General features: G+C 33.6%; 1 protein-coding gene across 1 annotated transcript in view; it reads left to right on the top strand.

Moving 5' to 3' along the window:
- Positions 1-17,220, top strand: part of Wdr72 (WD repeat domain 72) — a 209,190-nt gene that overhangs the window by 11,086 nt on the left and 180,884 nt on the right. The window contains exons 2-3 of the mRNA XM_027926086.2: positions 8,772-8,935; positions 16,722-16,828. Coding sequence (XP_027781887.2) covers positions 8,783-8,935; positions 16,722-16,828 — 260 coding nt within the window. The 5' untranslated portion in view covers positions 8,772-8,782. The remainder of the gene's footprint in view (positions 1-8,771; positions 8,936-16,721; positions 16,829-17,220) is intronic.

Below are 17,220 nucleotides of genomic sequence, written 5' to 3'. Positions count from 1 at the left end.
AGAGAAGTCACATAGTTGTCGGGGTTACATCTAAAATTCGAACCCAGCTCTGCTTTATCCCAAAGCTCAATTATAAATGGCCACACTATTTTTTACTTTCCTCACAGATATTTACTTTCAGGAGGTTATTGTGAAAGTTCATGCCTTGTAAGCTGGGAAATTTATCCTTTGTATTTTCTGGTTGATTGTCATTGGTCAAAAGGTTCTAGAATTGTCAATGTTTGAAGGTAGCAAGGTAGAGACTTATTGTCTGGGTGTGTCCCTGAACTAAGCTATTTATGACAAGGTTAAAAGTCACAGTGTTCAGTAGACACCAACCACAAAACCACATTCACAACAGACTCATTATTCTGCTGGCCTCAGAGAAGTCAGAACGGTAAAAACAAATTATTAAGGGAAAAAGGTGAAGGTGGACTGGAGGACAGGAGCTGTAGTGGTGTGCTTTCCTTGCTTGGGCTTGCTGGCTACTGTGTTTATGAAGAAAGATCAGGAAGTGCTAGCCCAGCTTTTAAAAGCAATGGAGGTTATTCTGGAGTCTAGATGAGTAACAGGTTTTATAGTTGTTTTGCTTGACTTTTTTTTTTCCCCAAGAACAACCAAAATTACAATGGAGTTTTCCTTTGAATATCAGCAGGGTTTTCTGGTGGAGTCTGGGTCACCTTTGTCCTCCTGTACAGGGGTCAAGTTCTGGATGGTTTGTTAGGAAACCTGGTTCTGGTTCTAGCTCTGCCATTCTTTTCCTGGGTTACTTTGACCATGTAATCAACTTTCCTGGCCTTTTGTTTCCTCATCTTTAGAAGAAGAGGTGATTATGTTCTCAAAGCTCACTTTTGTCTTTAGGTCACCTGAAGCCCTAGGATTCCTGTAGGACCTGTTACCTCCTTCAGAATATAAGTTCTACCAGAGCAAGAAGGCTCTCTGGTCTTCTGAAAAAAATCACATCAACTTTCCTCTGCTTCCTTATCAGCAAAATAGGAGTCTAACTCTTCACTCTTTCCCCTTTTCTACGTTGAATACAGTCACTTCAGAAATATTTAGTGAATGTCACCCCTGTGGCTGGTAGCATGCTAGGGACTAGTGATGGAACAGTGAGCAGACATACTCAATGTTTGCCAGCTGTACCTTACAGCTTTGCAAGATGTGTCCTCACTGATAACTAAAGAGCCCTATGGGTTTAGACAGTGATCATGAAATTCTTATTATTAGAGTAAGTAGATTGTTGCTATTTCTGTTTTAAAACATGCTATTTAAAACATTTTCCTTTTGTATCAGAGCAGTTTGGGAGCCCGTAGGAGCTCATCCTGCAGGTTCACAGCAGTCTGTGGCCATCACCTTGGCTGCATAACCTGGAGGCCTGTGTCAAAGGTGCAAATATGGTTTTGCAAACTCTGTAATGATTTAAGCTCTCACTAGCTTTAAATCATTTATGTCCCTCGTTATGTTTTACTTAAATCAGTGCTTCCAATCCTTCTTCACATCAAACCATAAACAGAGAAAAATAGAAAATAATTATTTTTATACTTACAGGGTTGAGAGTTTGCATTTTGCACACACCTTTATATAAACTATTTGTGGCCCCATATGTGCCATGACACTGCTGAGAAGCTCCAACTTTTTAATTTGTATCACAGTAGACCACTGTGATTGATATCCTGTGTCGGTGAGAATAAGAACAGGGGATTCTGTACAAAAAAGTGAACCACACTACATCTGTGGGGTGCCTTCCTCAGATAGAGATTCTTATACAGAACATTGACTAGTACTTTTAAAATCAGTAGTGGAGATGGGAAAATGAGCGATTTCATTAAATATGACTTTTTTGTAGAAATTGAAAATATTACAATTTCATATATTTTGAATGGTTAAAAACCACTTGCAAGCAATAGTCTAAAACCTCTCCTTTAGAAACAAAATGTAGAACTCATGAAAAGAAGCAGTTTGACTTTATTAACCATAAGTGGTAGATAATTCAAACATGTCACAAATGAAATTTGGTTTTCTTTGACATATACCTAAATTTGAACCTATATTTAAGTATTTAATGTTTTTAAAAGTAAATTTAATATTGTTTTTATTTCAATCACATATAAATTGCATTTGTCTTCATGTACAATGAAACCTTACCAAAATCAGCTTTGGAATACACCCTTTAATTATTGGATCTAAAACAGTTTTTTCATTTAAGCTTTTTTCATTATATCATTGAGAAATTATAACATTTTACACACATATGCATGCATACACTAATACGAGAGGTTTTGAGAGACTATTATTAAAAAAGGGAGCAAAAATCAAGAGTGGAAAGGTTGATGAAATATCAGCTATTTTCTACAGGACTACATTTTGTACAACACACTTTCATCCATGTTCCTGTAGAACTTGTGTGAGTATGAACACTTGTTATGTGGTCTTAAAGCTTCTTTGGGAGAAATAATTGGATATAAATATATACCTATGTGTGTGTATATATGTGTGTGTGTGTGTGTATATAAATATATATGTGTGTGTGTGTGTATATATATATATAATATATATAATATATAATATATATATATAATATATATAATAATATATATATATATATATATATATATACACACACACACACACATATATATTTAACTAGTGGTCAATTCATTTATATGAGTATTCTGCCTACTGCTATGATCTTCTTGTAGGACATTAATCTTCTCATTTGAAAATTATTATGATATGTAAGTAAACTACAGTAAGAAAACTGTGAAGAAATTATTTGAGGGTCACTTAAGAATATGGCTTTTTGTGTGTATTTGTGCATGTTTATATAATTATTTCCCATATATTTACTATATTATAAGATACTGATTATATTGCTTATATATGTTATACTATACAATATCAAAATCTCAAATGCTATACTTAGTGCTGAGAAAAGAAATCTCCAAGTAGGGAAAGTAATATGCCCATTACAATATAATCTGTAATTTTATCCCTGTCTGAGGGATATTCCTCTTTTTAAATGTTTGCTTTGTTTTTTTCTTTTTCTCCAATGGAAATATTTAAGTTACATTTAAGTAAACCAGATTTAGAAATCATTGAAGGGTAAACATCCATCCTTAAGCTGTTTCAGACATTCCAAAATATCATTCAGACACTCAAACTTGAAGTACAATAATTATAAATAGAGGGCAGTCAAACAGAGGTTTGTAATCCCTTACCAAAGATTTTAAAACTTGTCTAGACACATAATTATCTGAAACAAAACAGGTATTCTTCTGTCAGAGACATAACTTTTTCTCCACACTGCAGAGATTTTGTCTAATTTAAAGAGATTCTGCAATAAAAAAATGTTTCTTTTTCTTTTTAAGTTTATTTTTTTATTAGGGATTTCTGGAGAATTATATGGGATCTCAGAAAGCATGGATTTACTCTCACCTCTTGAACAAAAAGTACTAACTTCCTGGAGCTACTTTTAAAAAATTGACAGCTAAAAATAAATGATGTCATTGTTTATTCCATCTGTACAGTTCACTTAGTTTCTCAGTATCTCAGAATCAGAAGAGATCTTAAGAGTTATCTAGACCACATTTCTCATCAGAATCTTATTTCTTATAAGTGAAGGGGATTTGATTTATGATCCCCCACAACCATTCTTGATCTAAATCCTAGAGTTATAGGAGTTTGTAATATGAGTGAAAGATGTGTGATGTAGTATAAGGACAGCATAGTTTGTTTATGTCATTTATGTCATACTTTATATATGTCGTTGAATTTATTCCTCATAAGAATGCTGAGATGTAGATAGGGCAGGTGGGATAGCATTCTCATTATATGACTTATTATCTTTATGATGTGGTAATAAAGGTGAAAATTGGTAAAAGCTGTCCTAGAACTAGCTCTCCAAATAGCAAAAGTATTTTCATTATGCTTTACAATAGAAATTATTCCGGATGAATTCTGGTCTTATTTCTTGTGGTTTTTGCTTTAGTGTGTTTTGTTTTCTAATTTGGCTGTGTTATAAATTGTGGCTATAAAGGATTTTAATCTATGAAATGTTTTGATTTATTTGATTTTCTAAGCTCCAAGTGCTTTGTATTTTGCTATATATTTAAAACATTTGTAAGTAATTAAATAGAGACTTTATTACAACTGAACTTTTAGGCTTCATTCATTAATTTGTTCAGTAAGTAGTAAGTTACTGAGGACCTGCTGGTGCTTCACCTTGTTCTGGGTGCTAAAATACAGCAGTAGTCAAATGAGATAGAAGTGTGAGAATAAAGCACAGTGTCATGGTAAAAGTGTTTGATATGTGGATAACAGTTGCTATTTTCCTGAAATATGGAAACTAAGATAAAAATAAGAGCAACAATTTACTTACTGTTCTCTGCCCTACATTTGATTCAGGTTCCCATTCCATTTTCACAGAAACCCTATGAGATAGCTATCACTATTATTCGCAAGATAAGGAAACTGAAGCTAAGAGGGAATGACTGATTCAGATTTAAATCTAGTATGACTTATCGTTCACACACTTATTCTCCTTTCTCAGATTCAGAGCTTAAATAAAAAGAAAAAAATTATTCAGCCAATATTTATTATTTTCTTGTGTTCAAAGCACTGCACTTTGGGAATGGTAGGGAATACAACATCGATTAAGAAACGATTTCCATTTTTCACAAAGAATGTAGAAAGAAGGACTGTCAAGATCTACTCATTCAAAAGAGTATCTAGCAAGTTCCCCCTCTGGATTGGGCTCTATGGAAAGGCCTATACTCTGTCCTTGGGAAAATTGTATCATTCTATTAAGGGAACATCAGTGTGGAGTAGATAATTTTAAGGAGATAAAAAACCTTAATCATAGGTGATCAGTTTTGGGGTAGGCAATGGTTTGCTGATTCAAGTAAGAGAACCTAGTTTTCCACAATAACAGGAATATAAATAATACATCTAAGGAATTATCTTAAGTACAATATGCAGTATTACAAATATACTAATTCCCTGGAAAATGTTTCCCTAAAGTTTTTTTTTTTTTTTCTCCTCACTGCTACCTAGCAGGCATGATCAATTTCCTTGACTAGTTTCCTAAGGAAAGTTTAAAAGGTGGCAGGTGAGTCTTTGGACAAGAGCCAAAGTGCATATTGCCCATAAACAGAAATTCCTGGCTTCCTTTGGAGTTGCATGACCAGGAGCACTCCTTTTTTTTTTTTTTTTAACCACTTCTTAGTGCCTAGAAAGCACACATTAACTAAGCCAAGAATGAAGGTTAAAATCTAAGTGATTTTTGAATGACAAATTGTAGGAATTCTAAAAGTGTGTGGTGAAACGAGCAAAAGTCAGGAATGATCTTTCTTAATAGCTGATGTTAAGACATCCTCATAGAGGTCCTTCTTACTAGCAGTTCTACAGTCTTCACTTATATCCCATTTATCTGATCTTCACCAGAGTGACACCTCATGTGGAAGCACCTCATAGAGTGAGCTACTTCCTCTCCTTGCTATGGTTTCAACACCCAGTAGCAGACAGTCCCATAATCCCTTTCACTCTGCTACATGTCCTGTAATTCATAATGGGCTGCCCTTTGTTTCAGCACCCTATCTACCCTCTCCAGGCTCTGACTCCACATATCCTGTGCAGATGCCTTCCTCACTCTGCTTGAGCTATGACACTCCACTTAGGCTGTGTCCTACCTGATGATTACAGGCTGAGTTACCCAGGAAGGGAATAGGTTCCTTTTTTTTTTTCTTATGGTAGATAAATATTGGGTCTTCTCAGTTAATATCTCTGATTAATATTAATATTGCTGGTTTTTTCACTCAGCAATTTTTATTTCTTTACTACTTCTTGTTATAATCTGGGTTATTTCCTGAGAATTGTTTCTAAGCCTTTTATTCCCTCTTTACCTGAGCCTATTATGATTTATTCTCTTAATCGATATTTGCTTTAGTTAAATGATTATATTTTATTTCTAGAAGTAGCATTTATTTCTTTTAAAAAAGTCTACCTATATATGTTTTTATAGGTTGTTTATTTTCTAAGTTTTTTAATGTCTTCCTTCTGTTTTTCTTTTGTCTTTTTAATAGTTTATAATACTTTAATACATTTGTTTTTCTTTTGCAGTAGGTTTAAATAATTCTCTTATCATTAGTTCCCAGGGTACTTATACCTCTTCTTGCTCATAATTTATTATTTTCTTGAATGTTTTGTAATTTGATTTTGAATTTATTTTCCATTGAAGTCATTGGTTTCTATAGGAATCTTAATCACTCTTGGTTGTTGAGGTGTCTCCCAAAATGCATTTTAAAAACAAAAACTCAAAATTAACTTTATTGAACTATAGTTGGCATGAAGGATGCTTGTGTGTTCAAAATGCATGTAAAGTGTAAAATTTTATAAGTTTTGACAAATGTATACACTAAGGAACACATTACTACAATTAAAATAATGAACCTGTTTACCACCCTCAAACATTTCCTCCTTCACATTTGTAATCTCTTTTCTGTCCCTTCTTGGTGTCCCAAGCAATCAGTTACCTTCTACCTGCTTTCTGTTGCTATGGATGAATTTAAATTTTTTAGAAATTTATACAAAACAACCATACAGTATTATTCTGTTGAGTTACTTTTGTCATCAATGTCATGTCGTGTGAATCATTAGGTCATTCTTTCTTGTTTTTTTATTGTGGAATAGTATTCCATTGTGTGGATACTCCAAAATTTGTTTTTTTCAGTTACCTATTAATTGACATTTAGGTTATTTCCAGTTTTAGGTTACGGCAAATAACATTGCACGAGTAGCAACCTTTGTATGAAAATATCCCTTTTTTCCCCTTGTAGGTAAGACTTAGGAGTGGTTTGGCTGAGTCATGTAGTAGATATATATTCTGGCTTTGTCTGAAACAACCAAACTGTCTACCATTGTACATTCTAACCATTGGTATATGAGTTTCATTTGCTCTACAATCTTCCTAGCATTTGACATAACTTTTATTTTTAGATGTTAGATATTCTAATAGGTACATGGTATTCCTGAAAAATCTTCCAGTAGTATCATTGACCTGGGAAAATTTTGAACCTTGATTTTTCTTGTAGTGTTTATGTCATTATATGTAATGATATATTTTTACTCCACACCCGTTTGTGGTTCAGACTGCATTTTTCTGTGAAGAGTCAAACAGTAAGCTTCCTTATCTTCTAGGAGTAGTGGTGCAGTTTTTTGAGGTTCCCATTACATTGAGCAAGGTTATCTCTAAAAGGCTTTATTTCTTGTCCTTAAGTATATTATCACTCAAATTCCTCACCCACAAAAGCCATAGACTGACCCAGATCCAGGCTTATGTACTGGTTTTCAGATTCCTCTGTTTTCACTCCTTGAGATCCTAGACTTATTTGCAGTCTTATTCAGGAAGCAATATTTTAGTATGTATATAATGCATTATTTCTCTGTGTTTGAAGCAGAAGACATCAAAAGTCAGGTTATAGTGTTTTAATAAACCAGAATCCCTGGTTAGTTTAGTAATTTGATTAATGTGTGTAGTCCTGGTATTCAAAATTGCCAAGTTCAGAGTATTTTCTATAGAAACTTTGGTTTCATGGTGCTTGGTATGGAAGTAAGACTATTACAGGTATATTATAGAATAGATATACTTTTGTACTATACTAACATGTGAACCATGTGGAATTCCAACAGTGAGAGTACATGTGAAAAATTTAAAGTAGCTAGTTTGTGGATTACTCACTGTCACTGTCCATGCTAAATTTGTATTCATGGTGTCAGTGCACACCCTAGTTTGTATATTTGTCTCTCTTTATGTGTGTGTATGCTAAATATATGTAAATGAGTATTGTAAATAGTAGAAACAATAATTCTAAAATTTCTTATTGGTATTTAACTTTTTGATGCTTTGCTACATAAATCCTTCCAGACAGAATATTTGAATTTTGTCAACTTTCTCAAAGCAAATATGAAAAGTATCCTTAGTACCTTCTTTCTGTCTTCTATTTTTGACATTTTAATGGGATTAAATAGTACTGCTAAATTACATCCCCAAATTGTTTGTATTTCATAAAAAATGACTATGTGAGGAGAATAATTAACTGGTGTCTCACAAAATGTAATGACATATCACTCAGTAGTATTTTATCTATTACTCAGGTGATCATTTTTGGATTATTATGCATTAATTTTAACCATTGCAACTATTACATGATTAGTAGTGACTGCATGAATTTTATTATTGAGGAAGATACCAAATATAAAAATGAGTCAAATAAAAATCATTATAAATAACTATATAACTTGAATGTGAATATGGCAGAAATCATGACAGTCACTGACACATGAATCTTTCAGTACTAGGAAACAATATTTTTGTGGAAAAGATTTTCTTTTTAATTGAAAATTCAGGTATTTGTTGCCTAGATAAAGTGATATTTCTGGAGAAAAGAAGTTTATATTGTGGTATGTAGACAGTTGTGTTCTTCAGAGGCCTACCTGGACTTTGAAGAAGCTTGAGATAAAGCAATAGTAAGAACTGGGTGTGCAGTGGGAAGATCATTCTTATCTTTCTGTTCATCAGTATCAATAATCAAGAATGGAAAGAGGAGACATTCTTTTTTGATGGAAGAGTGATGGCAATAATTTCACTGTCTGATGGCTACTTTCTCCTCTAATTGATGATGAAGCAAACATATCATGGAAACTTGTGTCATTATAAGTACACTTTGAACTTGGTCAGTTCCCCCAAATTTATGAAAGATGACCATGTACACTTTTTTCCTTCTCTGTATGTCCAGGATTCACCAACATGAGGACTTCCTTGCAGGCGGTGGCACTGTGGGGAAAGAATGCCCCTCCCCACAGCATCACTGCCATCATGATCACAGATGACCAGCAGACAATTGTGACTGGAAGTCAGGAGGGGCAGCTCTGTCTCTGGAACCTTTCACCTGAACTAAAGGTTAGTGAAAGCTATTGTCATTGAAATAGAAAGCATTCACATAGTAAAGCACAGCTTGCTTCTTCTACCTGTGGTGACAGTGGATGGTTTGCATGATTGTTAAAAAGATGCTTACAAAAGTAATAAATTGGTTTTACTTAAGAATTTAGAGAAAATAAAGTGATATATGGTGGAATAAGGTCATATTTGAAAATTATATTTTGAATTTTGCTAATCTTAACTACCAGCTAAATGTTATCACCCTTTAAGTTATGCTGAGTTTTACTATTTTATATCCTGAATTATATGCTAAGTAACTGAACTATAGACATGTAAGTATAATTCTAAAAATTATGGCTCATTAATCTAAACAGAGAGCATGCATTCCTGAGAACTGCTACTAACTAAATGAGTAATATCTTAATTATCTGGGTGTTTCCACTGTGCTTGGCCTTCTTGCCATTCTTTTGGTCTCTGCTTTCATGTGATTGTTACAGATCACATCAAAATGCTCTAAATCCAATTTACTATGGTTGTCCTTCTATTTCAGAACCTGACCTCACCTAGGATTTGGCCCATTGATTAGCAATTAATTGTCTCTGTCCCAAGTCATAAACATTTAACATATTGGAATAGGTATTTGCTTAACTCTAGCAGTCTCTAGACCCAATTTGTACATTTAAACTAATGATGTACTTAAAGTATACTGCCCTCATTAAGAAGCCTTTTAAAGATCAAAGACTATTTTTAGCCTTTAAAGTCTGTCACTTTAAAACCTAAATTAACAATTAATTGTAATTCTATTTTATAGTATAATTAATTAACATCTCCTATCACTGAACAGTTCTACTACAGGACTGCCAATAACCACATAACAGAGAAGCTTGGCTTGATGTTTATGAACATCCCTGAAAGAAGGAATGAGTATTATTGCAATAGTTGTGCTTTGAAAATGATGGGCCATATATATCTTGAAATATATATTTTCTGTTATAGGTTTAAACTCAGACTCCTAAATGGCTTTAAATGTCTTGTTAATCTTTTTAATGTTGAGTATTATTATTTTCTGGCTGAAGCAGTTGCCTAGTAATGTGCAGTTCACTCTAAGTTTAAGACATTTGAAATGCTGACATCTTGATCCTTTTTTATTTGTTCCTGCTATTTATCCAGCCTTTGTTCAGCATACATTTGTTGAGTATGTAGGCTCTAAGGTAGGCTAGATGCTAGTTACTCATGAGTTCAAACACAAATGAGACCTATGCTGGTTGCCCATGAGGTTTCAGTATGGTATAGGAAGGATTTAAGCTAATGTAGAGCAGGTATGTTGCAGTACAAGGTATTCTAAGTAGGGAGTTGTCTGCAAGTATGTACAGTTGGGAAGTTACACCATGTTCCTCTTTGTAGCAAGTCTTCCTGGAGTTAGAGCAGTGATTCATAATAGGGATCTATTTTGCCATCCAAGAGAAATTTGGTAATATCCACTGGCATTTTTCTTGTCAAAATTGAAAGAAGAAATTACTATAAACATCTTAGGGTATGCATTCCTACAACAAAGAGTTTTCCCATTTTAAATGATAATGACACTAATATTTAGAAACTCAGGGTTAGAGGTGTGATTTGGGAATGGGAATCAGATTAGCCAGGGACTGGGGGCAACTAGATCATGCTCTGTTAAGGAAATAGCCTGTGCCTGCAGGAAAACAGAGAGCTTTCTGTTGCTGTAGCCTAGATGTGAACAAAGATCAGAGAGAGGTGAGGCCAGGAGAGAAGATGGGTTGGGGCTGGTCATGTAAGGTTTAATGACCAGTGAAGAACTTATATTGGATACTTAAAGCAAAAGGAGACATTGAGAAAATTTAAATTGGGGATAGTATTGGTTTTGTGATTTGGAAATTCACCATGAGGATGTTGTTGGAAAAGTTTGCAATGTGAATAAGGTGTTGATTAGTACAAATGTAATACTTTCTCTATGAATTTGACTTCTTTACATTCCTCACATAAATGTAATCATATAGTATTTGCCTTTTCATGATGGGCTTATTTTACTCTGTTGAGGTTTATCTATGTTATCACATGTGACAGTGTTCCCTTCCTTTGTAAGATTTAGTAATATTCTATTGTGAATATACAACACACCACATTTCATTTATCCAATCATCCATCGATACATATTTGCACTGGCTATTGTGAATTGTGCTGCTATGTACATAGGTACATCTTCATCCCTGATTTCAGTTGTCCTAGGTGTACACTTAGAAGTGGAATTGCTGGCTCATATGGTAATTCTATTTTTAATTTTTTGAGAAATCCTTATGGTGTCTACATCATTTTATATCTCCACAAACAGTGCACAAGTGTTTCAGTTTTTCTACATCCTCACCAATAATGTTTTTTTTATAATAGCTACTTGAATATATAAAGTAGTATCTTGTAGTTTTGAAGGAAAAGGCTTTCTGAGAATGAGGCTGAGTTTGAACTAAGTTTTAAAGGGTACACACGAGTAGAAGGAAGAAGGAGAGTGCAGACAGTGGTAACAGCAAGTGTGTGTAAAAGGTATGAGCATTTAGCTGTCAGGGAACTGATAAAAGTGGTTGAGTAGAGCATGAAGGGTAAATTAGAGGTCATAGATGAGACAGACCCCACATGGCATCTGCAAGAACCGGCCCTGTGTGCAGATTAAAAACGGTGACGATTATTCGGGCTTAGAAGATGTTTACTGTAAGGAAATAACACACCCATGTTTAATTGTGTTTATATTGTAGAATATCACAGACTAGTGTTGTGCAGGGCATGTTGAAAGAAAGGAGAGATGAGACCAAGGACAGGGGGCTATGTATAGGAGCCTTCTCCAGTAGTTTAGTCCAGAAAGTTTTTGAGCATGAAACAAATCATTGGCCCGTGGGGATTAAGTGAAGAAGAAAACTGCGAATATGTTAAGAAGAGAGAATAGAAAGAACTGAGAAACCAATTAGTTGTAGGATCGTTGAAAAGGTACAGTCAAGAATACTTTCCAGATTTGAATTTTGTGTGATGGTAGGACTGGTAAGATAATATTATCATTTATTTAAAAAGAGTTAAAGGGATTAGGAAATTGTAACAGGGAGGGAAAGAAGGCGATGTGAGTTCTGGACATCCTGCAGTATCCAGGTATTCAGTAGCAGATTAAGTATGTTCCTCAGTTTTCCCTGACAGGGTGGGATGTTAGGGAGCAAGGGAGCTGGGGAACAATGTCTGCAGGTCCTAGGCTTCTCATTGTTTGCCTTGGCTATGCATGCTGCATGTTCTGGGTCTGCTCCCAGAACCCTCTAGTTTGTAGGGTGCACCAGTGAGGATGTCTGTGGCTTGTGGCTTGTACTAGCAACTTCCTCACTTAGGTTTTCTGATATTGACTGCTGATACTCATCACACCTAAGCATAGAGAAAAATGAGGTAAACATCTTCTCAGAGTCCCTTAGTATTACTATCATCTAATTTTCCTCCTATTCAATACTCAAAATGAAACAAACAAAGTGAAAAATAGCAGTGTGTATAAAGATAAAATGCAAATCTCATTTGAGGTCTAGTTCTGATATTTACCAACTCTGTGATACTGGGCATATGACTTGTATTCTTTGAGCCTTGATTTTCTCATCTGTAAAATGTGGATTTAAACACTGTCTATGGTTGCACCAGTCTCTGAAACATAGTAGATGTTCATCAAGTCATGCTGTCTTACATTTGTGCTATTAGAAGCACCTGAGAGTGAGATTAGGAGGTTCCAAATCTGCATAGAGGTATATCCAATGAATAGAAGTAAAGGTCTTCCAATGTCATCATGACAAGAGCTAGGCATAGGTATGGAATTTATTTTTTTATTCTTCACAGCAGCAAAATGAGGTTACAGAGATTGTCACAATTTATTTAAAACTTGTGGGGATTTATTAGCAGAATGAAGTTTTCATGTAAAAGGCAATGATAGCTTCTAATATTTCTTTTTGATATTTTGTCCACAATAGATTTTCTTTAAAGAAGGAAATGTTCTTGATGTACCCTGTACTTAACCTGGCTTTTAATACTCTGGAAAGACACTAAGTGAATGGGAATATGCACCCCTGAGTGTGAGGATTTGAAAAATACAGGATGTTATTTTCTAAGCTGGAATCTTATGGACTTCCCAGGAAAAAAATTAGAGTTAGAATATAGCTTGTAAGTGATTCAGTTCCACCACAAGACCTTCTTAGCCTAGCAATAGACCTTTTAAAAAATATTTCTGTAATCATAGATATGAAAGAAAGAAATAATTATGTCATAGAATAATTTATCCTTATTGATATGCCTGGGTTATCATTTACATATATTTTTGCATAGCTCAGAAAAAACACAATGGTATTTTTGTAGTAATTCATTTGTAATATAGATTTTTTGTTACCCAAAATACATTTTCTAATCACTCAAATTAAATTTTTGGTCTATTACTGTTATTTTCCACTTACAGAGACTATATATGTTTTCTATTTTGTAGTTTAATTTTTATGATCTTGTTTTATAAAATAATGAAGAATGTACTTTTTCACACATGATATAATGGTAGAATTAACCCTTAATTTTGTATATTAAGATTCTCATGCAGGAGAAAAAATATTTGTATTTTAAATAATCATTTAATTAAATTAAAATATTTTTAGTGAAGAAAAGAGGTTCTTATCAAAATTCAGTAGAAGAATCAGAGAGTTTCCATGTACTTCTTCTGCCCCCCATACCAGTTCCCTTCACCATCAATCTGCCACCCTAAAATGGTATATTGTTTACAATTAATGAAGCTAGCTATACATAATTATCACCAAACACTACAGTTTAGAGTTGGTTCACTTCTTATGTGTGTGTGTGTGTGTGTGTGTACACACGCACAATTATGGTATCATGTAGAATACACAGTCTTAAAAATCCTCTGCTCCATATTTATGTCCCATTCCCCTGAACCTCTTATAACCACTACTATATTTTTAATCTCCATAATTTTGCCTTTTCTATAATATCATGTATTTAGAATCATACAGTGTACAAAATTTTCAGATTGAGTTGTTTCACTTAAGTAATATATATTTAGGTTTTCTCTCTATCTTTTCATGGCTTGACAGCTCATTTCTTTTTAGCATTGAATAATACTTCATTGTATTGATGTACAGTACCATGACTTGTTTATCCATTCATCTACTGAAGGACATTATGGTCATTTCCACATTTCTGGCAATTATGAGTAAAGCTGCTGTAAACAGTGTGCAGGTTTTTGTGTAGATAATACTTTTTAACTCATTTGGGTAAACGTCAGTGAATGTCATTATTGGGTTTTATGAAATAGTATGTTTAATTTCATTATAAACTGATAAACCCACTTCCCAATTTTGCATTCTCACCAGCAACGAATACATGTTCTTATTGTTCTACATCCTTGCTAGCTTGCACCTATTGTTATCACTGTTCTAGATTTTAGCCACTCTAATAGGTGTCTGCTGGTACTTCATTTTTGTTCTAATTTGTATTACCTTTATGAAAGATGATGAAGAGCACCCTTTTATATGCTCATTTGCCATCTGATTATAATCTTTGTTGTCTGCTTCCAATTATTTTTAATCAGGTGATTCATTCTACTATTATCGAGTTTTAAGAATTCTTTAGGGGTGGAAGTGTGGCTCAATGATTGAGTGTTTGTCTAGCATGTGTGAGGCCCTGCGTTTAATCCCCACCACCACAAAGAGAAAAATTTCTTTGTATATTTTGAATAGTTTCTTATCAGATATACCTTTTGCAAATGTTTCTCCCAGTCTCTAGCTTGTCTTGTTATATGACCTTTACTTTTGTTTCTTGATTTTTACTTTTGATATAAATAAGAAACATGTTTACTTTAAAAATTTAATTTTTAAAGAAATTTCCATTTTTTCCCAAATGCTGTATCAGTTCATATTCCTATCACTAATAAGGTAGTACAATGGTTAAAAATGTAATATTTTCAGTGTTATTATTTTGTAAATTCATTTAAATTCTAAAATGTACACATTAATATGCGACTAATGACATTTCAGCTTTTTTTCTCTTTGGTTTTTGAAAGTATAATTGCCAAATAAAGATCATTTATATCTAACATGTTTGATATGGTGATTTAATGTACATATGTATTATAAATTGTTTACCACAAGACGTATCACTGTCTATACATATATCACCTCATATAGTTACCGTTTTTTGCTTGTGGTAAGATCACTTAAAATCTACTCTCGTTAAATTTCAAGTGTGCAGTAATAGTTAGCATTATTTTTATTATTATTTTGTATAGTACTAGGAATCTAATCCAGGGCCCAATGTATGCTCAGCAGGCACTCTACTACTGAGCTATATCCTCAGTCCAAAATATGGTATTATCAACTATACATAACGTGCCATACATAGAGCTGTAAAACTATTCCTCTTATAACTCAACATTTTCCTTTGATTGGTATCTCCCCATCCCTTCCCTACTTCCAATTTCTGTAAACCACTGTTCTATTCTGTTTCTATGAGTTGGACTATTTTGGATATATAACTAACATCATATAGCATTTGTCTTTGTCTGGTTTATTTCACTTATCATAATAACTTATCCAGGTTTATTTGTGTTGTCACAAATGATAGGATTTTCTATTTTATGACTGAATAATATTTCTTTATGTGTCTATATATATATATATATATATATATATACGTACATGTATATATGCACATTTTCTTTATGCATTCATCCATTGATGAACACTTAAGTTGTTTCCATATTTTAGTTATTATGAATAATGCTGCAGTAAAAATGGGTGTGCAGGTATCTCTTCAAGTTACTGATTTCAATTCTTTTGGATACATACACAGAAATAAGATTGCTGGGCCATACGGTAGCTCTGTTTTTAATTTTTAAAGAAATTTCCATTTTTTCCCAAATGCTGTATTAATTCATATTCCTATCACTAATAAGGTAGTATAATGGTTAAAAATGTAATATTTTCAGTGTTATTATTTTGTAAATTCATTTAAATTCTGAAATGTACACATTAATATGCTACCGTCATTCTACACATTCATATGCTACCATCATTCAGGAGACATTTTACATATCATAAACATCAACATGACTTATTTGTATTCAAAACCTAGGTGCTGTAAAACAGATCTGGCTATCATCTAGATTTCATGATGCATACCAAACCAAAACAAACAAAAAATCGGGTACAGCACAATTGCTTTTCCTACGTTTTATTCTATGCATTTTGAGAGTTCATGTATCAGTTTTCCTGAAATATATGTACAGAAAAAATATAATATAAAAGGGTCTCTTAATCCAAATATACACTATAATCTTATTTTAGTCAGCTTTTTTGCCATTGTGACCAGAAGACCTGACAAGAACAATTTTAGAGGAGGAAAAGTTTATTTGGGGCTAACCATTTCAAGCAACTCTGCTTGGGGAAGAACATCATGGCAGAAGGGCATGGTGGAGGAAGGCAGTTCAGGAGAAGACCACCATGAAACAGAGTGTTTCACTCACCAGAGACAAAATATATACCCAAAGACCCACCTTCTCTAGCTACACACTACCTGCTTACAGTTACCACCAAGTTAATCCCTATTAGCAAATTAAGGCACTGAATAGGTTAGCATGCTCACAATCCAATCACTTTGCTTTGAACTTTCTTGCACTATCTCACATATGAGTTTTTGGGGGACACCTAATGTCTAAACCATAACAGATGTCTTTATTTTTCAAACGGTTTTTAGTTATGTGAAAGCGTCCTCTCATTATTTTCAGATTTCAGCTAAGGAACTCCTATTTGGTCATTCTACTTCAGTAACATGTTTAGCAAGAGCGAGGGACTTCTCTAAACAGCCATATGTCGTCAGTGCTGCTGAAAATGGGTAAGATGTGTGGAACTTTGTTCCCTTTTTTATTCCATTCCCTTTCTGAAGACTATAATGGGGTTTGACTTGTGGTCTAAATAAAATTTCCATGATCAACATGTTCCTTTTACATATAGGAAAATTTAGATCTTAAATGACTGAGTACTTTTTGATTTAGTCCCAAGGAATATAATCAGTATTGTGATGCTCAATGCAATACTCTTGCTGGGTGGAGACCAAGATAAACATTTTAACGTCACCCCCTTACTATGTGAAGAATAATGACAAATACCTAGAAGAATAGAATTGGAAATGGAAAAGTTAAGCTGCTTGTCTGCTTTCATGTAGTTAATTATTTTTGAGATTTTAAGTAAACTTATCCTTTACAGTTTTACAAAACAATTCAATAG

This window comes from Marmota flaviventris, chromosome 2 (assembly GCF_047511675.1).
Source record: "Marmota flaviventris isolate mMarFla1 chromosome 2, mMarFla1.hap1, whole genome shotgun sequence".
NCBI classification, from domain to species: domain Eukaryota; kingdom Metazoa; phylum Chordata; class Mammalia; order Rodentia; family Sciuridae; genus Marmota; species Marmota flaviventris.
The sequence above is the reverse complement of the archived record's forward strand: the minus strand, read 5'-3'. Positions and strand labels throughout refer to the sequence as shown.